This window comes from Hypanus sabinus, chromosome 4, assembly GCF_030144855.1.
Source record: "Hypanus sabinus isolate sHypSab1 chromosome 4, sHypSab1.hap1, whole genome shotgun sequence".
Lineage (NCBI taxonomy): Eukaryota > Metazoa > Chordata > Chondrichthyes > Myliobatiformes > Dasyatidae > Hypanus > Hypanus sabinus.
The window spans coordinates 61,701,958-61,729,685 of NC_082709.1; the positions used below are offsets into that span (position 1 = coordinate 61,701,958).

Consider the following 27,728-nt stretch of genomic DNA (forward strand, 5'->3'; position numbering starts at 1 on the left):
AGGATGGTGACCTATGGTCAACCAAATCTAACTGTTTACAGCGACCATGTGTTCAGAATTGGGAATGTTTACTGAGAAAGCATAATTGTCGCAGAGCAAAGTGAATACTGCAATCACTGAGTATTCTACAGTGTGACTTGCTATCTGGCTTCCCACAAACCATTGTGACAAACATGATGGAGTAATCCCTACCTTCCTAGAAAACTGAGCACAGCATGTCATCAAAGGCAGAATTGCTCACTTGACAGGCATTTTAACAGCTCTGTCACCAATGAACCTTGAATTCACTGTGTACACTTAAAAAAAACTATCATGGCTTGTAGAAAGATCTGCATCAGCTGGAAAAATGGCAGATGGAATTTAATTTTGCATTTCGATAGGACCAACCAGGGTAGGTCTGACACAGTAAATGGTAGGGTATTGAGAGTTTTGGAGCAAAAGGACTTGGAAATACAGGTCCATAATTCATTGAAAGTGGCATTACAGGTACATAGGGTCATAAAGAACGCTTTTGACACATCAGCCTTTGTACAAGAGATGGGATGTTATGTTGAAGTTGTATAAGATGTTGGTGAGGACTAATTTGTAGTAATGTATGTAGTTTTGGTCACCTATCTACAGGAAAGATGTGAAAAGAGTACAGAGAAAATTTGTAAGGATGTTACCAGGTCTGCAAGTCCTGAGTTATAAGGAAAGATTGAATATGTTAGGACTGTATTCTTTGGAATATAGAAGATTGAGGGGAGATTGGATAGAAATATACAAAATTATGAGGGATATAGATAGTGTAAATGCAAGTAGGCTTTTTCCACTAAGGTTGGGTGGGACTGCAACCAGAGGTCATGGGCTAAGTGTGAAATGTGAAGTTTATGGGGAACATGAGGGGCAAGTTCTTCACTCAGAGGGTCATGAGAGTGTGGAATGAGCCAGCACAAGTGGTGCATACCACCTCGATTATAATGTTTAAGAGATATTTAGATAGGTACATCGATAGTAGGGGTATGGAGGGCTGTGGTCCCAGTGCAGGTTGAATTGGAGCAGGTATTTAAATAGTTTCAGCATGGACTAGATGGCTAGAAGGGCCTTTTTCTGTGCTGTACTTGTCTATGACTCTGTGCTATAGTAACCCCTAAATGTGCAACATGTATTGTCTGGAATGATGCATAGTGCTGCCATTTCCTGCAAGATCTCCCCATTCTAACCTGTGAACAAAGCGTATTGTTATCAAATTCCTCCGGAAAACTATCCTCCAGGAATACTTTCAATGTACTATGTTAAGGTTCATGAAGGCAGCAAACTACCAATAGCCAGTATCAATCACATGTTGAGAATCAAAAAAAATATATAGTTCATGACAGAAGTTGGTATTCATTAGAATTTGCTTCTAATTTCAGGACATTGATAATTCAATGAGCAATAGCACAGCAACCAGTAAACCACCTGTGACCCTGCGACTCGTCGTACCTGCTAGCCAGTGTGGGTCTCTGATTGGAAAAGGAGGCTCCAAAATCAAAGAAATTCGTGAGGTCAGCTTTTCCCTTCAATACTCTTAATGATGATTATTTTGTTACAGTATGTTGTATGATATGAAACCTCCTCCCAAAATTATGTTTGTCCGTGTGCAAAACTGGGAGGGGAACACCATTTTTCAGAACAAATGGTCATTACTCATCACCTAAGTTGCCCTAGCATCTGATATGACCAATTAGTGATGATAGCAAAGAAGGTTTTCCTGCTGGCTCTTAAGAGTCTAACTTTGGAAATGAAGCATATTGTATATTTTATCTACATTTACAAAACTATAATTTATGAAAGCAAGTTAGAATTACTGTACTGAAGTACCTTATGTTGAACTAACAGATGTTTCACTATTCATTCAGTCACATTAAGTTGATCAATTTTAAAAGTTGAGATAATTTACTAAAATGCTGTATAAGATTATAATTAGTTCTGCTGTCTTGCTGTATTTCTTGGTTTTCATGTGCATATTGAAGCATTATCTTTTTTGTAATGCCACCAAATTTCATTAAACATTGATGATCTACCAATTTCTAATTTATTTTACCGTAGAGATCATTTTCCAGCCTTTAGCACAACACCTGGGGCTAAGTAGATTTAATCCATGTTAACAAATGTATCGGACATGCACAGATTTTTTTTTTTTGCTTTCCAGTCAACAGGGGCTCAAGTCCAGGTGGCAGGGGACATGCTGCCTAATTCTACTGAACGAGCTGTGACAATCTCTGGGATGCCAGATGCAATCATCCAATGTGTGAAGCAAATTTGTGTGGTGATGCTGGAGGTACAGTATAAGGCGAGCATCAAGAGTGCAGTTTTAAGTAGGAAGTGATGACAACTCTTTTATTTAACTTCATTGGGAATTGGCAAAAAGAATGGTTGTATCTTATAAAATCAAGTTTAACTAATTTGCTAATATAAGTAAGCTTTGGAGCCAAATATTTAAGATCACAAATGATTATTCAGTTTTGAAATGTTAGCATCACTTTGTTTCACCTTTTGATGCCCTTTGATTAACTGGAAACACCTTACACAGATACAGTATCAGCTATCTAGACCATTCCTTTTTAAAACATTATAGTTTAGCACCTCTATTATATAGCATCTAAATAGTTGAATAAGTTAAAACTGCAAAACCCTAATATTAACATATAAGTAATTTTGTTGCACTAATAGCATTATCATTAGAAAAAAATTCTCAAGTTGTGCAAATAATTATACAAATTATTTTTGGTTTTTAGAAGCCAAATCCCTTTGACTATGGTTTTACTTAATATTGTCATGCAAATCCTTATTTGATTTACGAGGAAGTGGCATTTACAATTATGAGCAAGCGGAGGCCAGATTCTGGAACATTTCAGTGGAACGGCCACCAACAGAAGTTTTTTCGGATGAGCATGAAAGATTTAAATGACATAATTCCATATTCATAGTTTTGTTAGCTTATAGCTACCCTGTGAAAAAAAAGACAGGCACATTTTGATTGCATTTCAAAATCTACAAAATATAATAGATTCATGTGAGCGCATTGTCAGTTATACTTTTATAATTCTCATTCTTTTGTTTGAATTGAAGCTCTTGTGAAAGATTAGTGCAATGTAATATTGTAAACTAAGTGTCATTTATTGTGAAATGTACAGGCATTGGATGCATTTCTGGCATCTAATGATTAGTTAGCTTTAGCAAGAATGTAAAAATGAAATTGCTAGAAATTCTCAGCAGGCATGGAGAAGGACCAGAGTTCTGGCAGATCATTTTCAACCCTTTGACTGCGGATAGCTTTTGCAGTTGTTCATCTCTCAAGACTTCAGGACTTTGTCACCACAGAGGTCAAAGTCTAGAACATGTTGATGGAGATGCAGTGCAGGTAACCATTGTTTGCTGAAGCACTGTGTAGCCAGCAGCAAAATCTGGCACAACATTTAAGGTCATTAATTTTTCATAACCTTTTCCAATGAAAATGTTCAGTCTCCCAGAACTGGAGCTTGACCTTCAAACATTTCCAGTACTTACTCTTTTTATTTCAGAGATGAGGGATCTGCTGTACTTATGTGATCCTTTGATCCTGTTAAGACATTTTAGGAACAAAATATTAATATAAAAATTTATAATTTTATAGTAGTGTTCTCTCGTGAATTCTGTTGGGAACTGCAAGCACAGCCATTGTTAGATTTCTGGCCATTAGCAGTCAATATAAAACTGAAATGCTAAAATAAGTAATTTTCTACCACGTAGATAATGTAAAGGGTTTGCTATTTACTGCACAAGCTATGGTACTGTAAAAGCAAAATAGATTTGGTTCATGCCATGTGTTAAATTAAACGAGCCTGTCCCAATTTTAAGGAGAGTGGAAAGTGAGGAATTTCTGTAAATTAAGATCATAATTAAAGGATTGGTGGATGGGGTTTGTTCACTTCACCTTCCAGCTCAGGTGTAACGAATGGAAATCCATCTAATCCATGTGTTACTTGTAGATGGAGCTAATATCAGTTATGTTTGCATTGTATAAATAGTTGCTGCCATATTTGGTAATCACCCATCAATTAATTTTGAAGAGCAGGAATCAAGGATTTATTGCTGATAATGACTAAATTACTTTCTTGTCTGAAAATGGAGCAGTGTTTGGAGATGGGGATTTTTTTTTTAACCAGAAGTTAGAACTTACTGAAATACCTCTGCCATTGTTCTACTAAGTAATTGAAGTAAAGAACAACAAATGTGAAATGAACCTACTAAAGGCGGATGGAGAGGTAAGGTTTTGTAGACTAAAATCTAGAGAGCTTCAAAATAAATATTAAAGTGGATTCCAGTTAATTGGGCCATCAGTTTTATTTGAGACACCATGCTGCTTGGGGCAGGAAACTTGCCATACAGGTTCTTACTGGCATCAGTCACATGCACTTGTGTGGCTGTTAGATGCTACACTGTTCTTTGAACAAACAGTTACTAAATAGCGTCAGTTGCATGTTATTTTTTTTGTCACTGATAGTTGGTAAGAAATAAGCAATAAGACAATTCAGAGCTGTTTTGCCTAATGCAGCTCCAAACATTCAGGCTTAGAGATGCCAGAAACAGCCGGGAGTGAAGGTAAAACTATTTCACTGCCTCAAGTTAGGAACTACGAAAAATTTGAAGGTATCAATAATCATCTTGAATGTTACAATGAAAATGAAGGTTTGTAAGATGCTGTTGTAGCAGACGTTGAAGGCAGTCCATTATCGGCACTAGTTGTCTGCATTGATTTTGTTCATTTGCAATCAATCAAAAGAACATGGCTGCATACACTTAATAATTATTTAGAACTAATGTACAGTCTTATAGAATTGTAGTACTATTAGTAGTGTTCTAACTTGATCTGTATTTCATTTAAATACCTAATTTGTTACTCAGCTTGTCTTTTTTATGCCTTTTTAACTATTTCCATGAAACTAAGGCTAAATGGGGCAGCTGCATAATTAGGCCAAAATGTACTGGTCCTGATGTATCCTAATGAACCGGAATCCACTGTATTTAGGTATTTTAGCCATATAACTTAATTCTTGGGAATTTTGAATTACATATTGTTTCACAACTGAGGTTTTTCTTTTGAAATTTTCAATTATTTTGTCAACCTGTTAATTGTCCCAGTTGTGAAAATGACTAGGATGTCATTTATCCATTTGTCAAAGGATATCCAATTAAATAGGACTTATCAAAGCAATAGCCTGGTTCTTGATTCGCGATAATGTCTTGAGCATAACTGATAAAGCAATACAAAGTAATAGTGACCAAGTAATGTTTGAGAACTCTTTTGCTTAAATCATCACTGTAACTGAGTCACGTGGATCAAAGTAGATAGATGCTTAATTTCCCTAATAGAGGAATACTGTCATCTTAAGAAAAATTCCTACGTAAAATGAAGCAGATTCTTGTCACAATTTAATTCCTAGTGGATGTGTTTACAGAGACCATCATGCCCTCAGCTGCACATGCATTTGTTGTACTGCATCAGATAGATGTTCTATTGAACTCTGACATAATAAAAAAAAGTGATTTAAAAAAAAACATTGACAGCTACTTCTACCTTTTGTGAAATCAAGAAACATATGATGAACGTAAAATAGATTTGATTCAGAATTAATTAATTAAGGCTTCTGTATGCCTTACTGTTGTAAGAGCAATTTCTTTTCCCCTTGTTCGTGGACTGCTTATCTTGACATCCTCTGTAAATGTGCAAGTCAATGCAAAGTGAAGTCTTTGAAAGCCCACTAAGAGTCAGATTGACTTTACCAATCACTCTATATAAACTTTACATTTTCCAAGATAACTTTTAAAAAAATAATTGAAATAATAACTTTCCATTGTGTAGCAAATTTGACCTGCTTGTTTAATGGTCTTAGCTTAACTCCACATGGTTTCCAAAATGACTTATGAATTAGTTCTCAGCTTTTAAGAAACATTGTCATTATCTTAGTAATAGAACATGAAACTTTAGTAATGAGTCAAAATTATTGAAGAGGTGGTGGTGTGCAAGTGAGCCTTTGAAATGACTTTGTTGCATATATGTGAAAACAAAAATGGGTCATAAACAATTAATTTTATGGCTTTGAAACAATGCTGAAATTTTTTTAAATAGTATGATTTTCTGATTCATTCTAAATAAGTTTATTCTAAGTTGATATATGATGTGATAGTTGTAAAAATGCTTGCTAATATGTTTTACCAATGTTTTATAATTTGAATTTGCTTTATTTTTCCAGAATTGAACCTGTTTTAATGCTGTTTCTAACATGCTTTCCCTGTCCCTCCTAGTCCCCACCGAAAGGTGCCACCATTCCCTACCGCCCAAAGCCCGCCTCTGCCCCCGTCATTTTTGCAGGTGGCCAGGTAAGAGCAGATCCCCTCTCGGCCTCCGCAGCCAACCTCAGCCTCTTACTGCAGCACCAGCCACTGCCTGTTAGTGCATTCAGGTTTCTCATCTTCACTTGCATGTTGTTTCCTACTGTCCACTAAGCTGTGTCAGATATTGCTTAGAGAGCGTGTGATAGTGTGTGTATGTGTGTGTGCCTTCCTATCCTCCCACTTGAGTGCATACATATTGATGTGTGATGATACTGAATAACTCCAGATCATCCTAAATATGCACGTTGTCTCAGCAAAGATGATGTCTGCAATCATGGTTGAAACCCAAAACCTTTCAGGCCATTTTTAAAAATTATTTCTGTATAAATTATTTTCATACTGTTTTAAACTAATTCAAGATAAGCGTATAGCCACTTCATGATTTGTCATTACATTACTGTATGATTCAGTCTTGAGATTTTCAGGCTATCCATCAGTATCAAACATTTTTTGTAAGGTACTGAAACATAATGGAACCTTTCTGAGGCTGACTGCAATATTTTGACCTGTAATTCAGGAAAATATAAATAAAGAATTATTTTTAGTGAGCATTGTCAGTTAAAACTTTAAAACATTTATGAGTAAAATTGTTAATTTGGTGGTAAATATCTTTCAAAAATTGTATCAATCTAGTTATAAACTTTTAACACCCAAATCATGTAGCATTGATGTTTTTTCTTCCTGTTGCAACAAATGGAGGAAATTGGGTTTTGGTGTGCTTTAGAAAAGCACAGCAGTGCTTCCTACAGAATTTTGTACCCCTTGGATTATTGCCACCAACTGCTAGGCCTTTGGTTTGTGGCTGCCTTTCTTTGGGATGTTTTAAGTATGATTGGAGTGAATGTTTAATGTACCCCATGGATTTTACAGTGCCCAAAGTAAAGTGGAGGAATGGCAACCTTTCTTTAGCCTAGGTGTAATGAAATTATTGGAACACAGTTAATATGGAATTCAAATTTTTCTGCTTGGAGGTCAGGATTGAATCCACGTAATTGGAGCTGAGAGGTAGCAGTTCCTTTGGCTATGCCACTGCAGGATCTTATTTATGTTTGTTTAAATTGCTCTGAAGACCCATGATCAATTTGCTTGTAGTATGTGTTCATTTCTGTTCCCCTTATAAGGATGTAGAAGCCTTAGAGAGAGTGCAGAGGAGATTTGCCAGGATGCTGCCTGGATTAGGGAGCATGTTTTATGAGGATAGGTTAACTGAGCTGGGACTTTTCTCTTTAGAGCAAAGAATGATGAGAGGAGACTTGATAGAGTAGTATCAAGAGGCATAGAGTGGACAGCTGGGAACTTCCCCAGAACAGAAATGGCTTATGCAAGGGGGCATAATTTTAAGGTGATCAGAGGAAAGTGCATAGGGGGTATCAGAGCTAGGTTCTTATACAGAGAGTGGTGAGTGCATGCAAAGCACTGCCAGGGGTGATAATAAAGTTAATAATATGTAAGAAACATGTAAGAGATTGACACATGGATGATAGAAAAATGGAAGGCTATGTGGGAGGGAAGGGTTAGATTGATCTTGGACGAGGTTAAAATGTCAGTACAACATCTTGGGCAGCAGGGCCTATATTGTGCTATACTTTTCTATGTTCTGTATCTGTACTTGGTGATCTGCATTCCTGCCCTGACAGGATCTCAAAATCATTACCTAAGTATACAAACCCTCCAGAGATTTTCACTCATTGTCAAAATTATTCAGTCCATTGGTGGTCATACATTCAACTGCCAGCTTCCGAAACTTAGAATTTTCTTAAAATTCACCCACCTCTTGTTGGTTTCAAATCTATCTTTTTACCTCTTGCTGTGGTTTGTTAAACATTTAATACATGTTAAATACCATACTATTTGCTGTTAAGAATTGATACATTATATAAACAATGAATGAGCATTAATATTTGCCAGATTTATTCTCAGAAGCCTCTTAAAAACTTATGCTACATAAATGTTATTACAGCAAACTTGCAGTAATAGCTTGTGGTATTTGAATAGTATGATTTTCACATTTATTTGAGCAATAAAATAGCACCTTTGATCAATACCTGTAATATGATTAGCCCCAACGGCTATATTGTTGGAAATCTTTGCTGTAACCTATTTCCTATCCCTAATATTTTTTTAAAATTATAGGCCTGGTATTTCATCAGCACCAACAGGAATGTAGAACTTTACAGCACAGAAATAGTGCAATATATGCACTAAAAAATGCCAAATTAAGCTAAATCTCATTTGCCTGCACATGATCCATATCCCTCTATCTGTGCATATTCATGTATCTAACACCTTCCTAAATCTGTTTCATAACATCCCATCCACCACACACTGCCTTAAATGAATGTACTTGACATTTATTGTTTATTGACATTCAGCATGGAGTAGGCCTTCTGGCTGCACCACCCAGCAATCCCCAAATTATGGAGCAATTTACAACGACCAATTAACCTACCAACCAGTATGTCTTTGGACAGTGGGAGGAAACCCATGCAGTCACAGGGAGAATGTACAAACTCCTTACAGGCAGCAGGTCACTAGAACTGTAAAGCGTTGTGCTAACCACTATGCTACCATGCTGCCCCTTCTACCATGAGGGAAAAAGATTCTGATTGTGTACCCTATCTATGCCTCTCATAATTTTGTAAATTTTCAGGTCTCACCTTAGCCTTTGACGCTGCAGTGAAAACCAAATATGACCAACTGGTAAAACTCTTCTGCAATTTTTCCACTCCTTCCTGGGAAGGAGTACCAAAATTACACAAAACACTCCAGGTGAAGCCTAACCAAAGTTGTTTTATTGTCTAGGTAACACTTAATCAGCCTTTGCTTTTTGTTTGGTACACCAAAAGAGCTGGTAGGTTTTGATTCTGTGGTGAGAGCAGATACAGAGATTGAAAGGAGTTGGCCTGATGGTCAGATGACTGCAGTTGGCAGTCAAGGGGTACTGTTGATTGTTTGATTCAAGGGTATCACATTAGGGAAATAAACAGTTGGGGAAAAGGACTTTTGTGTGGGAAAGTTGATACTGATGGAGATGCATTGTACAGTTTCAAAGCAAGCACTGCAGTTAAAAGCTGAGACATTGAGTTGAGTGTGTCCAATGTAGACAAGGCTTTAAAGCTACCCAAACTAACTAACTTCTCAAGGAATTGTTCAAAGTATGACGTGTGCAGCTGATGCAGAAAACCGCTGATTTGTGCAAGTGAGGTTACCAACCCCTTTCAGAGCATTCAGAAATCTTAGTTACTTTACATGTATGTAGTACTGGTATGGAAGGCAGGGTTGGTGAGGGGAAATACAGCAGCAATCTCTGATGTGGGCAGTGTCTAAATGTAGTATGCACATTGTGTGTGTGTGTACTGAGTTTTTGTTCTGCAGAATCAAAAAATCTGGTTTTAAAATCTAACGTGATGCCTTTGGGGTGAATGGATATTTGCAAAATATGGCTTAAGTGTGTACAATGCATCTGTTAATGTATTGGAACTTAACCAATAAATACCAATGTCTAATTGCCTAATGCTTCAAATAACACTAGAGCTTTTTTGTGCAATTAAAACAACCACTTTTTAAAAAATTATACTAGCTGCTAGGTAATTAATTGTATGTGCAGATCTCTTGCAATTCTAATCTAAATCGCAATTAGTAAAATTCCTGTGGTTTCTGCATTATTTCCTTTGCATTATTAGACGACACCTTTGCTGAGATAACATGTTTTCCAGTGTACAGAAATTAGATGCAGGTCAGGTGCTTGCAGTGGTGTTAATTGGATCAGTTTTGGATGAGGAGCTTCGAAAGAGGATTGTTGTTTTTTCTTTCACTTTTTCAGGCCTATACAATTCAGGGACAATATGCCATTCCACACCCAGATGTGAGTTTTCCCCCCTTTCTTACCCTAATTATGAGCTCCAATGAAAAATAAAATGCATGATGTTTATTATTATTAATGAATATTAATAAAATGTTCTATTATGATTTCACTTGTACATTTACCAATGTTTCTGTAATCTGGTAATTGTTTTTAACTGACCACTTTGTTATATTGTAACGTTTACAAATGTATTTGATGGAAAATAAGTGCCTCACTCTTTCAGTCCTCATGGCTGGATCAAATTAATAGTGAAGTCATCTGATGCTTGATGTGTAATGGCCCATACACTTAAGAATAAAGTAAATGAACAGTTGGGTAACCATTTTCCAATGGCTACACAACTTGTAATCTTTTTAAACTGATTTGATTCTTAACTGTATCTGCTTCACATTACTTTCTGATGAGTTAAATTCCATTGTTCCATATTAAAATTATCCATTAAGTTTGACATTTGTATTTTTCAGAGATTTCACTTTTATGTCACATGTAGCTTTAGAACTGTTCCCTAAATCCTCTCCTGAGAATTTTGGTCCTGATTTCCCCTTGTTTTAGTTTTGAAAGAAATTACTCTCGCAACTCTTTTTTAAAATGTTCATCATATTCAAATTCCCTCTATGCATATTCTTGGGATTGCAAGTCCAACTCTGCAGTTGCTCCTTACAATAGAGTAGAATACTTGGAATCTAACTAATATTCTGGTTCTCTGCCCAGTTGCTTCAACTCTAACTCTTTCTATGATGTGCTGCCCAGAAATGAATAAATAACTCCATATCGTACCAGGCCAGGGCTTTGTATGAACTTGCTAAAAATCCCTCCCCTGTATATTATAGTCTCAATACTAACTTTATAACCTTATGTTTTATTTAGGAAATTTTCCTAAACATGTACAGAAACACTTAATTTATTTGCACTGTTCTTGCATTTTACAATCTTACTTAGTTTTAGTCCAGAGTGGATAGCCTCACATTGTCTCGCTGATGTCCTAACCTGATCATTTTTCTTATGTTCAATTTAATTAAATTTCAATTTATCAAACACGAGTGAAGTTTTTTCTGAGCCGCCTTCTGCCCTTAAAAATGCACTAAAGATGTCTAAATGCACTAAAGAAAATACAAGGTATTTTTTCAAAAAAATGGATTTATTAGAGGTTATTGTGGATGCTTAGAATTATGACTTTTACCAGATCAGGAATGCCATCAAAATGCATTCACTGAAGTTACACTGCATATACTAGTAAGGCATTCAATGTAATTTCTTTAAAATCTCAATAATTGGCACATTGATGGAACTGCTGAATACCAGTACACTGCGGATGCACATGCACTGTTATATATTGCAAACACTGGAGTATGTTTTATCTATTTGCATCCCAGTGAGAATTACCTTTCTACATCTTGGTGGATTGAATTGCTGGCTTTGCACCCTTGTGCAGTTCTTGGCATTTGTGGGGCAGGACAAACTTCATTTTCTGTCCGTCCAGCTGAGTAAAGAACTGTTGTAATATTTCAAACCACAGAAATTTTTAGAGTTTGAATATAGTATTCACTACATGATACAGATTTGTAAAGTGCACAACTTCAGCAATTTTTTACTTGTGTTCATCAAATTTTTCCATTTTCTATCAGTTTTTTCAATCCATTACTTTCACATTGCTAGAATAGGCCATTTAGCTTCGTTTGCTGTTTGCTAACAGTTAATTTTCTTTCTCAGCACTGCTTCCCTGTATTAACTTTGTAACCTTCGATTTAATTAACATCCAAAAAATTAATCTGTTATGAATATATACAGTGACTAAATCTACACAGCTCTCTCAGATAAAGAATGTCAAAGGTTTACTACATGTGAATAAATTTCTTATTGTAATTCTGATGATTTCCATGTTTTCTTGAGACTCAAGATGTCATTCTGGACCCTCAGCTGGGGAAACATCATCCCTGCTTCAACCCTGTCAAGCTATGCTAGATCTTTTCTTTCAATAAGATCAGCTGTCATTCTTCCTATCTTTGGCTTTTTCATACTGTACTATCAAAATATTAAAGCATTCATTTAAACAATGGAAAGCAAACATGTCATCCAAAAATCTACAGGCTCTTCAATTTTGCAACCACTCTTGAAAGTTACTTGCAAGTGCAGAAAGAATTTTTACCATTTAATTTCACTAAGTCTTTAGTTTTCCCTAAAATTTAAACATCTGGCAAATTCCAAGGTGCTGAAATTGATATTTCAATGAAATTCTAATAAATTGCATTGATACCATACTTTAGATATCCTTTAATCCAATCTAATTGGAATTCTAGCAGTGAATGTATAATTAACCAGCCCTTCTTATCCTCCAAGTCCTGCCATATATACTTTCGTCAAACGTCTTCAGCATTGAAATGTAGGGAAATGTAGGGAAAGCCATTGAGGCAATTGACATTCCAAAATACTTTTAAGCACTTTGAGGTTGTTGTTCAGTTGTTTCAGAAGGTGACAGATGTTACAAGACCATTACTGGATGCTTATTGTCAGTTAAATATTTCAATGTGGAATCCATTCCTTTTGCTCCTGGTTCTTTGGTAACAATATGTTACTCTGCTAAGAGCTCTATTATCTGTTGAAGAGTGGCTGTGAGACACTCATCAACAAACTGAACCCATCCAGTTTGTTTTGCCTGCATGAAGAAATAAACATGCTCTTAATGTTAAAAACTGCTACATGCATTATGGGTTTGAGATGCACGTGCTGCCACAATAAAGTTGTTTGATGCCAACAGTGTTGAAAGCTTCCATCTGAAATTGCTACGGCTTCCCTCAGTTTCTCGGTCAAACAGCAAGACAGGGTGCCTCGTGTTATTGGAACTCTGACACTGGCCATCTTGCTCCACAGGATGCGTGCCTCTCGTCAGCTGACTATAAAGCGGCGTTGGCATCAACATTGTGGCGAAGTCCGCAGCTTGCTCACTCATCCTCCCAGCTGAAGGAATCTGCATGGACACCAGAGTCCTTGAAAGAAAAAATGGAATTTAAAAACTTTAAAGAAGATTCAGGAACTTGGGGTATGTTTAAGTCCCAAAACAGGCCAATTTTCCTGTTTCTTATCACATGGGTACCCGGAGGTCTCAGATGGGGCACCAGATGATGCCTGGCTTGCCAACGTCTACTTCCGGAGGGAGCTCAGCAACTTTTAGTTTTTTGCTGGTTCTCAGCTGAGACAGAGTTTTTCCAGTGGGATATATCAATTGTTCTTATTTTAATACTGGGAGACATTAAGGACAGGTAACACACCAGGCACAGAAAATGTAATTTTGAAGATAAAGTATCTTATTTTCCATCAAATTGAGTGTTTGCCATGTTACCGCATGGTTTATTGTTGACTGACTTTTATTTTTTTTATTTCTAAGAATAGTTTGTGTTATTGTAAAGTAATCAGTTAGTTCTAATTTCCCCTCCTACCCTCAGCAGTTGACCAAGCTTCATCAGTTGGCTATGCAGCATACCCCTTTTACTCCCCTTGGGCAGACCACCCCTGGTTTCCCTGGTACGTACCCACAGTGCCCTATTCAGCTCCTTTTCTTGGCACCTCTGTTTTTCTCTTCTCTCTCTATTTATTTTTTTAAATGGAATGGATATATGCTCATTGCTTCAGGATATAATCTAAGCTTGATTAACAAACTTGTAAAGCAAAATTAAATGTTTTGTATTGTTTTTAACCTGCCTTTGGCTGAATGGAGGTGAATGTGTAGTTTGGATGTGGATCAGGGTCTCATGGTATTTTGTTATTAATCCAGCAACTGCTCTAAACAAACTTTAATTAAAATAATTGTTATTTATCAACTTGCTTGGAATAGCAAAAATTTTTTAAATACTTGCTTGAATGAGTAATTTGAAAAGAAGAAAGTGCTTTGCTGCTTCACCAAGAGGTATAATTTCTGAATCCATAAACAAAAATATGAATGGCCATTGTGGAAGTGTGTGTGACCTGTTGATGATTTATAATCTAAAACAACTACAGTTTTTTCCAATGATTTTCACAAAGGTTGTTCAAATTTGATTGCTCCAAATGGGGAAACCAGGTACAAAAATAACAATGAATCAGACTTGTTCAGTGGGATAATCCCAAAGTAAGAAGAGTGTGTTGTATCAGCATGACAAGATATGGTTGATGTTTGTACTTTGATCATTCTCATCATAAGATTCTTATTTATGTACTGTTCAAAGTATTGGTATGGGTTTGCAGTCATTAGCCAAGTAACAGCAAATGTCATCAACATCCTAGTAAGTTGCAAAGCCTTTTGCAATGCCTGTTGATATATTTCAATGGGATCCCTGTTATGACAATATTATCAAATCTGTGAAGATTGATATAACATTATTTTTATAAACCAAGAGGTGGCTGTCTCACCTTTTTAACTAATGGTTTAGACATTTTATAGATGCTAAATAAGATTAAAAATGCATGTAATTACAAGAAAGTTAACATTCTACATTTAAAAATGTTTTAAAATACATTTTTACAGAATTTACTGATGGTAATTCCAAATACATTTTGCTAAGGAGAAATTCTGGCTAAAATTCTGTTAGTAGTCAAGCATCAAAGCTGCTTATTTTCAGGACATTTTAAATGGAAACTAGTTGATAAGTAAGATTTTTTAAAAAAATAAGTTCAACTCATTTCTCTTGGTTGTACCAGAGAATGTAGTAAGATACACAAAGGCTGAATCAGTAACAGCAACTATGCTGATCACTGCAAAATCGTGTCCATTTTAAATTATTTTAATAGTAAGGCGAACACTGCAATCGGGAGAATCCATCTTCATTCTTTGTCCCAAGGGGAAATGCATGTGCTGAATCTGGAAACTTGCATTTATTTGATTCTAATTTGTGTTTATCCTCCTTTGCACAGAAATAACATTGAATGCAATAACACATGGGTTAATGTCCAACTACAAGTGAAATAAACCTCACTTCAAATAATTTATCAAGATAAATCCCTAGAAGCATTAAATTAGAAAACAAACTATTGCATGAACTTTGTTAGAATTGTACTTTGAGACTATTCTTGATACTCTTGGGTGTCCTTTTCTTCAACCATTTCCATTAATGAAGTTGGGTATAGATGGAGGGGATTTGGAACTCTGTTTTGGTGCATGATTGACGACAAACACAAACAAGTAAATTCAGATATACTTTAAAGACACTGAAGGATTTTCATTTAAATTTCTACTGAGTGAAGCAGTTCCAATTAGAAGAAGGCCTCATTTATAAAAGAGGAAAAGATTACCAATCTTGTGTATTGAAACCTTTATGTGCCCTGTCAGGACCATGTCAAGCTATTGTTTTTTCATTGGCCTTTGCCTGCCCCATGAAATCTGGAAGTGGAAGTGTCACTCAGTTCCATTCTAAAATGATAAGTTACTTATAAATAGAGCAAAATTTTAATTGACATCCTAGACAATAAAAATACTAAACTTATGTACGTAAAAATTCTGTCTTTTAAAATTCATCAGCTGTGTTCGGAAATGTATTTTCATCAGTTCTGCATAACAAGAAGTCTAAGAGTGCTAAGACAATGTACCCACAAGATTGAGTGCAACCAATGAACTCAATAACTGCATACTCAATTGAGAGAGACACTTAATACTGAGAAAATGTAGTTAAACTTATGCTTTTTGAAAAATATTTCTGTGAAAATCATGGAATGCAAGTTTGGTTTGCACATAGAAAAAATTGGTCAATGGTCAGTCTGACTGTGTGTGTGTGAGAGAGAGAGATAAAGAACAAATCTGGCTGGGTAGAATGAGCCCTGTCCTGTATTTCAGGATCAGATAATTGTTACTATCTTGCTTCTATAGTGTATTGATAACTACTTGTATTTCCATAGGTTTGGATGCCAATTCCCCGGCCAGTACTCATGAACTCGCCATTCCCAATGATGTAAGTTGCTTCTATTGGGAAAGGCAATAGTTTCAAATTCCTTGTGTGTCTTGATGCTGATGTTAGAACTGTTGCTTTCACTCTTCCTGTCTCAAAGCATGTTAATTCCAAACCTCATTTGACATGCTTAATCAAAACTTTTTCAAAATGCTGTTCAGAAGATGTCTTCTGATTTATCAGGGTGGTCTATAAGGTTGTGCTGGTGATTTTACCTTTAGTTCTTCAGGTCATACATAAACCTTGCTAACAATACCTCATTTGCCAGGTGACTAAATCTGTGAAATGGTTCAGAAGGAATACCTAAAAGATACACCTTGTACCCAAAAGCCTAGTGGTTAGTGCAACGCTATTACAGATTGGGGTATTCCAGAGTTCAATTCCAGCCCCATTGTGACAAGTTTATATATTCTTCCCATAACAGCATAGGTTTCCTCTCATGGTCCAAAGGCGTACTAGTCAGTAGGTTAATTGGTCAGGGTAAATTGTCCTGTGACTAGTGTTAAATATGCAGTTTGCTGGACAGTGCAACTCGTTGAGACAGAAGGGCCTGTTCCACAATGTATCACTAAATAGATTAAATAATATCTATAAAGAACTTCCTAGTCCTTCTTGGACTAGGAACTTGCATACATTCACTTGTACATTTGAGTTGTAAATGGTTCATCAGAATGTTCCAATTAAGAAAACAATGGTTGAAAATGCTAATCAAATTCAGAATTACATAAACTGACCCAGAAATGGTCATTATCATATTTCTCTCTATAAAGTAAACAATTTTAAATTTCTTTGCACTGAAAGAACAGAATTATGCAATTGTGATTATACACAGTCTTAAACTTGTTCCCACCCTACCTCCTGTTTATAAAAGATAAATGCCATTCCCCTTCCTCAGTTCCTTTCTCTTCACCACATCTGTTTCTGGGATGAGACTTTCATTTCCAGGATATCAGAGATCTCTTCCTCCGTTGAACAGGAATTCCCTTCCTCCACCATTAAAGCTACCCTCACCCCATCTTCTCATCACCTTAAGGATTCTCTGCAACTTCTGTCATCTTCAACAGGGCCCTTCCACTAAACGTATCTTTGCCAGCCCCCGCTCTTCACTTTCTGCAGGGATCACTTCCTCCATGATTCTCTTGTCCATTTGTCCCTCTTTGATATCCCTTTTGGCACTTGTCCTTGCAAGTCATACAAGTGCTACACTGGGAAAAGCAGTTTGCTTTTTGTAAGAAAACTATTCCATCGTTGTTCTCTTGCACTAGCATCAGCTCTGACATTGTCACTATCCATACTAATGTTTCAAATATATTTTCTTTCTCTGCAAGACTTTTCCTCAATGGAGAATTCCACTTTGTTGAGCAGGCTCTTGACTGTCATTCCATTTCACCTCAACATTGATTTTCCTTCCAAGATTGCAATAGGACTCCCTGTCTCCTTTACGATCAAACTTTACAACTCCTCCCTCAGAGTGTCAGACACCCTGAGCCAATAGGCTGGCTGATCCTGGACTTATTTCCACTTGGCATGATTAACTTACTATTATTTAATTATTTATGGTTTTATATTGCTATATTTCTACACTATTCTTGGTTGGTGCAACTGTAATGAAACCCAATTTCCCTCGGGATCAGTAAAGTATGTCTGTCTGTCCTCCAAACTCCCAAGCATCTTCCTGCTATCAACACACCACACCTAGCAGTTTAACGTGGATGTCACCAGCAAATGTATCTGTCCTGCCCACCCGCTTTTGTTATGTTGGAGGGACAGCTCCTTCCGTGATGCCCTGGCCCATTTGTCAGTCATATCTTCTTCATACAGAACAAGCACAAGTGATCAGTACTTGCCTACTTACTTCATTTAAACCCATCATTATACAATTCAGTCAAACAATCTGGTGAAATAGAAATTTAGCATCTACTCTTTATAGCATGTTCTCCCTGTATTTAAATTGGGCTTTTTTTTTCTTATATTCGCGCTGTTGGGTTTGATTTTTCCCTTAGCACCTCTAGATCCAGCCTTTGCTGTTCCACTACAGCTCTTTTGTCCCTTGCTCTTCTCCATTCCGTCTTTCTTGCTATTAATTCAGTTCCGATATCAAGTCGACTACCTGAAACATTTAACTGTATCTCTGTAATTGTTTATTGATCTGCCAGATATTTCCAGCATTTTCTATTTCCATTGCTTCTGATTTTTCATCATTTAATGAATAATCACAAGCATTTCAGTTAACCCATGGCATTGTAAGTGCAATTTTCATTTGTCAAATCCTAAGAATGGGGAGTTAAGATTATTTGACTCTTCAGGCTAGGGGAAGGCATGACCTATTACAATGAAACCATTAGAACCAAAGATTGTTTAACCCCAAAATTATAGTAGTTCAGTTCACACAATTATTGTCAGGCCATATTTGTCTACTGGTTATCTTAAGGACACTACGCTAGATTTACTTGCTTTGAATTATTGTTTAGAAACTCAAGATTCAGTGGTATTTACTGCAGTAATAGACATCTAATCTATATAGGATATTTTTACATAATTATGCATGGAATTACACATGTAGGATTTACAGCAGAATCATTTTAACTGGAACAGTCAATGCGGATGTTCATGAAGCCATAGTTACCCTTCCACCTCATTTCATACCACATACTTATCTGATTTTCTTCTCTGCTGGTGGATAGTGTTACAGAGCCATTCCACCCTTGAGTTAAGTATATTCCCGATTTGTATTTCAGCAAGAAATCACTGTTAATTGCACTTTTATAACGACAGAATGTAATGAATTAATTAATTTGAATGGAAGAGGATTTGTTTTAAATTTGGATTTAAAGCTACTGAACTTTTTAATTATCACATGATATCTGCATTGTCAATTAACAGAATTTTAACAAGTGCGGGAATGTTGCTGTGCTCTTGATTTTTAAAAACCTAGTATTTATGGAGCTATCAGCTCTTTAGAACGAACTTCAATACTTCCACCCAGAAAGGATGTCAGTTGTTTGCAAATAGTATTTTGATTTTTTTTTTGTCAGCTTTAAAATCTGTGATTAGTAAATCTTTAAAACAGTCAATGGATTTGAGTTGAAAGGTGAGCAAGTTAAAGACCTTCATTATCTTCTTGAATGGCAGAACAAACCTTGGGGCCAAAATGCCTACTTCATTTAATTACCTAACTTTGTCTGCTTAAAGCAGCCTAGTTCTTCATCACTTCTTCTCCAAAAACATTGATTGTCAACATGCACACTAATGTGTTTTGGGAATATTTGTTACTAGAGGAAAATTAACTTCAGGAATAATTACCATTGGGTTAACATCAGCTTAGTTGTTAACAAGAAAAAAATGGACACGAGCGAATGGGATTCATTGCCAAGTGGATGCGTGGCTGTTGGATTGATTGGAATGCTTTATTTATCTACACATTTTAAAAGCCTCAATAGCATAATATCAATTGGTTACTTATAAGTTTTCCCCAATTTTCTTTTCCAGCTGATTGGGTGTATAATCGGCAGACAAGGAAGCAAAATTAATGAGATAAGGCAGATGTCTGGGGCGCAGATTAAAATAGCTAATGCAGCAGAAGGCTCAACAGAACGTCAGATAACTATTACTGGATCCCCTGCCAATATAAGCCTTGCACAGTACCTCATTAATGCAAGGTAAGAAAATTTAGCTGAGTGTTTTTGTGTGCAGGTATGCGGAGACAATCATTCTAGTTTGCTTCTTACTCTTAGTAAAGCCAAGAGTTTAAAAAGCCATTTAAGAACATTTTTTCCCTATATAATTTTATTGTGACCTTGTTTATTAATGTATAGAATTAAAGGCTAACATAATTGAGGGTCTTCGCTAAACTCAGATTTATTATATTTCCTTCAATGATTCCCAAAGTGGGTGATATTGCTCCTCCTGTGGGGGGGGGGGGGGGCAATGAGAGTTTCTAAAGGGCTGATAAAGAAGTGGGGGTTGCTCAAAGCGGGGGGCAGCTGAGCGATTATAGGCCTAATTTAAAAAAATGAATTACTTATAAGAAATTGATCATCAATGGTTCATTATTGACCACATAATCAGCTCATCGGTTGCTAACCAACCATTATCTTAAATTTTTCTGGAAGTCTGTTATTGGTGTTGAAAAGCAATGTCTCGACTGTATCTGGCATATTATGGGAAATCTGGACTGAAGAAATCATTTTACTTCAGTGAGCCCAGCATGCACAATATTGCTAACACTGTAGAACAGTGTTAGCTAGTGTGATTCCCATACTGTAATCATGCAGTGGTGCAATTCTTTTATGATTGCAAGACCCTGCTGGACATTAAAAACTTAAAATACTGCAGGTCTACTCCATCAGCGAGTTGCTTGTTCGCAGAGAAACTGAAGGAGCTGCACTTGGAGCAGATCATGCTGCTGCTTGTGTCAGAGAGGCTTCAGAGGAGTCAGTGCGCAAAGGAAGCATGCAGTCTAATAGCGAGTGACCATCTTGGTCACTTGTGACCATGAAACCCTTTTGGACATTGTTAATGTGGAATGTTGCAAGTCTATTGGCATACGGCAGGAAGAGCTGCATGACCTTGTCAATAGTGAGGACCAGGCCTCAAGCTACAGTATTGCCTGTTAACAGCCGCCAGGAGGGAGGCATCGAATCCGATTTGCTCCACTGGGGGCAGTGTAGTGCAGCATCCAGGTTGGAATCTATGCTGCCACCGCCCAGTATTCTGTCAGCAACAGGCAAGCTGAATTGTGGTGAACTACAGATTCCTGTGGCATTCATGGACTCAGAATCTGGGCTTTTTTTTTGCATGGCTGAATTTTACTGATTTGTTACTTATGCTGCTATCTTGTATATGCTTTGTGCTATGTGTGACTGTTAGTACTGTGTTTTGAACCTTGGATTCCAGAGTAACGCTGTTTTGTTTGGCTGTGTTCATGGGTATTCATGTATGGTTGAATTACTGTTAAAATTTAATTGAATTTTCAATGGTCTTGACTGCATTTCTCTAGCCCATAGCTCAACTAAGAAAGCACTGCACCACTTTATGTACCTTCAGGCAAAGAGGTTTTATCTTTATTGATCGCAGCGCTTGAATTTGGACTTAAACAATAGGCAATTAACTGTGATCATTAATCCATAAACAAAACTGCGTAGAATGCACTGCCTGAGTCAGTGGTGGAGGCAGATACACTAGTGAAATTTAAGAGACTACTAGACAGGTATATGGAGGAATTTAAGGTGGAGGGTTATATGGGAGGCAGGGTTTAAGGGTCGGCACAACATTGTGAGCAGAAGGGCCTGTACTGTGCTGTATTGTTCTGTGTTCTTTATCAGCCCCAAGAAACCGACAGCAGCCAATGTTTCTATTGTATGAAATGGTTTATTCAAAAGAGGCATTGAGACCATCCAGGCTCCTTGAAGAGAATACACTCTGATAAAGCAAACACAAACTTGGCTCATTTTGTGTCACTTCATGAAACCTATCAGAAACAGAAAACATTTCAAAACTTATTTGGCAGCACTTCACGACAAAACAGTGATAGTTTGCATGCTTCATACAACATTTCATTGCTAAATCTGGAAAACCCCATAAATAGGAGGGGAGCTGATTCTGCCTGCAGTAAGGAAGGTTTTGAGTACAGATTTGCGCAAGTCAGCGGATCAAATAAATAAAGCAGTTCTGCTCAGGGACAGCTCTGTTCAAAGACAAGTCGATGAAATGACTGAGAATTTGAAAGCACATTGTGCAACATACTTAGGACAACAGAATGTGCTCGCAATTAGGATGAGTCAAATTTGTCAGACAATGATTGCTTCTTGGTTATATTTGCTTCATAAAAGAAGAAAGCCTGGTTCAAGTCTTGTCCCCTTACAAATAATAGACAATAGACAGTAGGTGCAGGAGTAGGCCATTCGGCCCTTCTAGCCAGCACCGCCATTCACTGTAATCTTGGCTGATCATACACAGTCAGTACCCTGTTCCTGCCCTCTCCCCATATCCCTTGACCCTGCTGTATATAAGAGCTCTATTTAACTCTCTCTTGAATGCATCCAGAGACTTGGCCCCCACTGCCTTCTGGGGCAAAGCATTCCACATATCCATCACTCTCTGGGTGAAAAAGTTTTTCCGCATCTCTTTTCTAAATGGCCTATCCCTTATTCTTAAACTGTGGCCTCTAGTTCTGGACTCACCCATCAGCGAGAACATGCTTTCTGCCTCCAGTGTGTCCAATCCCTTAATAATCTTATATGTTTCAATCAGATCCCCTCTCATCCTAAATTCCAGTGTATACAAGCCCAGTCGCTCCAACCTTTCAAAATATGACAGTCCCGCCATTCCGGGAATTAACCTTGTGAACCTACGCTGCACTCCCTCAATAGCAAGAATGTCCTTCCTCTAATTTGGAGACCAAAACTGCACACAATACTCCAGGTGGGGTCTCACCAGGGCCCTGTACAACTACAGAAGGACCTCTTTACTCCTATACTCAATTCCTCTTGTTATAAAAGCCAGCGTGCCATTAGCTTTTTTCACTGCCTGCTGTATCTACATGCTTGCTATCGTTGACTGATGTACAAGAACACCTAGATCTCGTTGTACTTCCCCTTTTCCTAACTTGACTCCATTTAGATAGTAATCTGCCTTCCTGTTCTTGCCACCAAAGTGGATAACCTCACATTTATCCACATTAAACTGCATCTGCCATACATTTGCCCATTCACCCAACCTGTCCAAGTCACCCTGCATTCTCATAACATCCTCCTGACATTTCACACTGCCATCCAGCTTTGTGTCATCAGCAAATTTGCTAATGTTACTTTTAATCCCTTCATCTAAATTATTAATGCATATTGTAAACAGCTGCGGTCCCAGCACCGAACCTTGTGGTATCCCACTGGTCACAGCCTGCCATTCCGAAAGGGACCCGTTAATCACTACTCCTTGTTTCCTGTCAGCCAGCCAATTTTCAATCCATGTCAGTATTCTGCCCCCAATACCACGTGCCCTAATTTTGCCCACTATTCTCCTATGTGGGACTTTATCAAAAGCTTTCTGGAAGTCCAGGTACACTACATCCACTGGCTCACCCTTGTCCATTTTCATAGATACAAAGGGAGAAGTCATTATTTCAGATTTTTGATTAGTTTTTCAAAAAGAAGGATGTTCTGCTCAACAACATACTTGTTTGTGCAACAGATATCCCATTCTCTGTTACAAAACTGTTCAAGCTCTGACAGATTGCATGGGGGTCGTGAGTGAACAACCCTTTTTAAATGCAGCCACAAATACTTAATTAGATTGAGGTCTGGACTCTGACTTAGCCAGTCCAGGATATTAACTTTGTTGTTTTTAAGCCTTTCCTGTGTAGTTTTGGCTGTATGCTTGGGGTTATTGTCTTGCCAGAAATCAAATCTTCTCCCAAGTTGAAGTCCTCTTGCAGACTGCATCAGGTTTTCTTCCAGGCTTTCCCTGTAATTTGCTGCATTCATTTTACCCTCTACCTTCACAAGTCTTCCAGGGCCTGCTGCAGTGAAGCATCCCCACAGCACGATGCAGCCACTGCCATGCTTCACAGGAGGGATGGTGTATTTTTGATTATGTGCAGTGTTTGGCTTGTGCCAAACGTACATTTAGTCTGATGGCCAAAAAGCTCAATTTTGGTTTCATCAGATCATAGAACGTTCTTCCAGCTGACTTCACTGTCTCCCACATGCCTCTGGTGAACTCTAGCTCAGATTTCATACAAGTTTTCTGCCCCAATAGTGGCTTTCTCTGTGCCACTCTCTCATAAAGCAGCAATTGGTGAACCACCTGGGCAACAGTTGTTGTCTGTGCAATCTTTCCCATCTCAGTCTCTGAAACTTGTAACTCCTCCAGAGTTGTCATTGGTCTCTGATGGTAGTGACTTAGAAATATTATTGTATCCATCTCCTGCCTTGTGCTTTTCAATAACCTTTTTGCGAAGTTGCTTGGAGTGTTCTTTTGTCTTCATGTGTATTTTTTGCCAGGATACTGACTCACTAACAGTTGGACCTTTTAGATACAGGTGTATTTTTACTACATTCAATTGAAACACCTTAACTGCACACAGGTCTCCAAAAACAGATCTCCATTTAACTAATTATGTGACTTCTAAAACCAATTGACTGCACCAGTGACTATTTGCTGTGTCATATTAAAGGGGGTGAACACTTGCGCAATAAATTTTGTGCTTTATATTTGTAATTAATTTAGATCACTTTGTAGACATCTGTTTTCACTGACACAGAAAAACTTTTTCTGTTGATTAGTGTCAAAAAAGCCAAATTAAATTCACTGTTATTTGATGTAAAACAATAAAACATGAAAACTTCCAAGGTGGGGTGAACACTACTTATAGGCACTGTAATTGCTGAACGAAGATGGGAGCCCAAGAGAGCAGTCCTTAGTTTCACTTTTACCTTAAGAGAGGCACGTACATATCATATGGTAGTATCATGACATGTGCAATTCATGTATTTTTACATATAACCCATAACGAATTATTTAAATAAGAAGAATTCTTAATCAAACAATATATTTACAATATAACTCAACTGAAATATTAAATATGCACATTCCTCCGTGCTTAGCTATAAACTCCAACTCCATATAGAATGCATCTCAACCTGTACAAAATTCTTGTCAAAGGAAGGTGTTTCAAACATAAAATGAAAAGTTTCTAAATATCAAAATATTAGTATGAACAACAGTGAACAGTTTTTTAAAAAAGTATATCAAATTCAATGTTTCATCACTGACCTATTAGCTCTGGGGATCTCCCATCCACTGCCACCAACCTCATAGTACCCGCACCCTACGCCTCCCACTTCTATCTCCTACCCAAGATCCGCAAACCCAATTGTCCAGGTATACCAACACATACAAAATGCTGGTGGAACACAGCAGGCCAGGCAGCATCTATAGGGAGAAACGTCGACAGTGCTTCTCCCTATAGATGCTGCCTGGCCTGGTGTGTTCCACCAGCATTTTGTGTGTGTGTTGTTTGAATTTCCAGCATCTGCAGATTTCCTCATGTTTGCTCTTTGTCCAGGTATACCTATTGTTTCAACTTGTTGCTGCCCCACTAAGATCAACTGCATACCTCGACTCTTTTATCTCCATTAGTTCAGTCCGTTCCTACCTACATCTGTGACATTTCACATGCTCTGGATCTTTTCAATTATTTCAAGTTCCCTGGCCACCCCATCATATTTTTACTATTGATGTCCAGTCCCTATACACCTGCATCCCCTACCAGGAAGCTCTCTATTTCTTTCTGGACACCAGTCCCAACCAGTTCCCTTCCACCACCACTCTCCTCTGTGCAGTGGAACTTGTCCTCACTAATTTCTTTGGCTCCTCCCACTTCTTTCAAACAAATGGTGTAACCATGGACACTTGCATGGGTCCCAGCCATGCCTACATTTTTGTTGGCTACGTGGAGCAGTCTTTTATTCTAAGCCTACACTGGCATCCATCCCCCACTTATCCTATGCTACATCAACAACTGCATTGGTGCTGCTTCCTGCATCCATGCTGAACTTGTCATCGACTTCATCTATTTTGCCTCCAACTTCCACCCTGCCATCAAATTTACCTGGTCCACTTCCAACATCTCCCTCCCCTTTTTAAATTTCTTTGTCTCTCTCTGGAGATAGCTATTGATGTCTATTATAAACCCACGGATTCTCACAGCTACCTGAACTATACCTCCTCCCACCCTGTTACTTGTAATAATGCCATCCCCTTCTCTCATTTTCTCTTTGTTTCAATAAAATTATAATGAAAGTATATATACCAAATTTATAATTACAGAAAAGGGGTGGGGGGGGGAAGGCCCCAGTACAGTTAAACCAGTCCAATGTGCACAGACATTGAAGCTCATTTCTGGGGTAGTAGGGGGTGTATCACTTTCCTCATACACTGAACCCATGATCTGTGTGAAAGCAATCACCACAGTCCAAATTTCCCTCAAAGCCAGTTCATTGGAGATGGTCTTACTCAGGGGTATTGACCCTTCTTACGTCCTTAGAGCCATTCATTTGCACAAACCACTTCTTGCAATGGGGACTCTCCTCCCAAGGGCATTTTGTGGCATCTTCCCCTTGCTCCGCAGTTCCCGCCAGAAGGACCCCAAACCAGACTACTGTCCTTTTGAAATCTCTTCCCGACCAGTTCTGTTGAGCCTTCACTGCATCCCATAACCCCAAATTCAACATTTCTAAGTTGGATAACATGGTTCCTTGCCTTTATCTGAAGCCAAAACACTCTTGCTAGCACAACACACTGCTTTCTAAAACTGCTAAAATAAAATAAATACCTCACAGCATGGCAGTAGAAATCTTAATCTTGCATGTGTGTGTATGGAAGTATGTATTGTATGTGTATATACACACGCACACACGGGCGCACGAGTGTGCCCACGGAGATGCATGCACACAAACACAGACAGACTCACACACCCTATGTAATACAGGCATAGTAAATTTTAAATTGTCCTATTCAGGGCTGTGAAGGATTTTTTGCTCTTGAATGATAACATCTTTTCTGATGGGTTGGGGAGTGGGGGAGAGGAGGTCACTGCTTGGCAGAGTGAGATGTGTGGCTCTGAAACAATCTCAGGTTTTGGGGCCTTTTCTGTAGCGATTGTAGGACTTGAGTCTGGGACTGCAGGAAGTAGTTATGGCATGCTTCACTGGATGATGTTGAACACAAATGTGTGAGGGCATTGTCTGTGTCACCATTTCCTTTAGCTTTTGGAAAACCACCTCACTTTGCTTTATCCATTGCCAATTCTTTCCATTCTGTTATGAGTTCAAGGGGTGGAGCACCATAGCCACATTTGACAGGAAGATTGCCAAATCCTGAAAAGAAGTGCAAATATGGTGCATTCTTTGGAGAATCCACCACTGCTTGAATTGTCTCAGCACACTTGTGTAATGCTTGGGCTTGGTTTACAGAATACACACTCGTTACATCGTGCCCTGAGCACATAATCTGAACTCGTGCGTATCACGTGGTAGTGTCATGACGTATGCAATTCATGTATTTTTACATGTAAGTTGTAATGAATTATTTAAGCAAACAATATTGAGTAATATATATAACAACTTGCACACAGAAGACAGATGGCTCTCAAAAGCAAACTGGCTGACATGCTTTTATGCGCTTTTTGAAACTGAAAATGTCTTTGAAGGTGCGAATGCTTCATTCAGTAAACAAGTTAAGAACATTAGGCATGACATTGTGAATAATTCTGACAAATAACCAAAGTTTCATGAAACCAGTCCTCAATTGCAAAGCAAGATGTGAATCTTATCAAAGTCAAATTAGTCATTTACACATTTCTGTCCAAATTAACCCTATATAAGTGCAACATTGGCTGTCACAACCTTTTCCAATTTCCAAGCCTCTTAAGTTGGAAGAGAAAGCAAGAATACCAGATAATGAATACCTGGGTAAGCTACATAAAGAAATTTCAGTATCATCTCTCAATCCAAATTCCAGATTAGTTAATAAATCCATTCCTGAACACTTGT

The 27,728-nt window shown here is 37.8% G+C and overlaps 1 protein-coding gene across 25 annotated transcripts in view; it reads left to right on the top strand.

The window, feature by feature from the left end:
* The window catches only part of LOC132392819 (poly(rC)-binding protein 3), a 104,805-nt gene that overhangs the window by 65,678 nt on the left and 11,399 nt on the right, over positions 1–27,728 (top strand). For 4 of the 25 annotated variants that reach the window (XM_059967222.1, XM_059967235.1, XM_059967236.1 and 1 more), the window contains 7 exons: positions 1,395–1,526; positions 2,174–2,314; positions 6,310–6,453; positions 10,223–10,264; positions 13,133–13,301; positions 16,127–16,179; positions 19,666–19,835. In XM_059967222.1, coding sequence (XP_059823205.1) covers positions 1,395–1,526; positions 2,174–2,314; positions 6,310–6,453; positions 10,223–10,264; positions 13,133–13,301; positions 16,127–16,179; positions 19,666–19,835 — 851 coding nt within the window. Of the gene's footprint in view, positions 1–1,394; positions 1,527–2,173; positions 2,315–6,309; positions 6,454–10,222; positions 10,265–13,132; positions 13,302–13,704; positions 13,784–16,126; positions 16,184–19,665; positions 19,840–27,728 lie in introns of those variants that run through there. The other 21 variants (XM_059967237.1, XM_059967225.1, XM_059967233.1 and 18 more) reach the window with 21 other exon arrangements.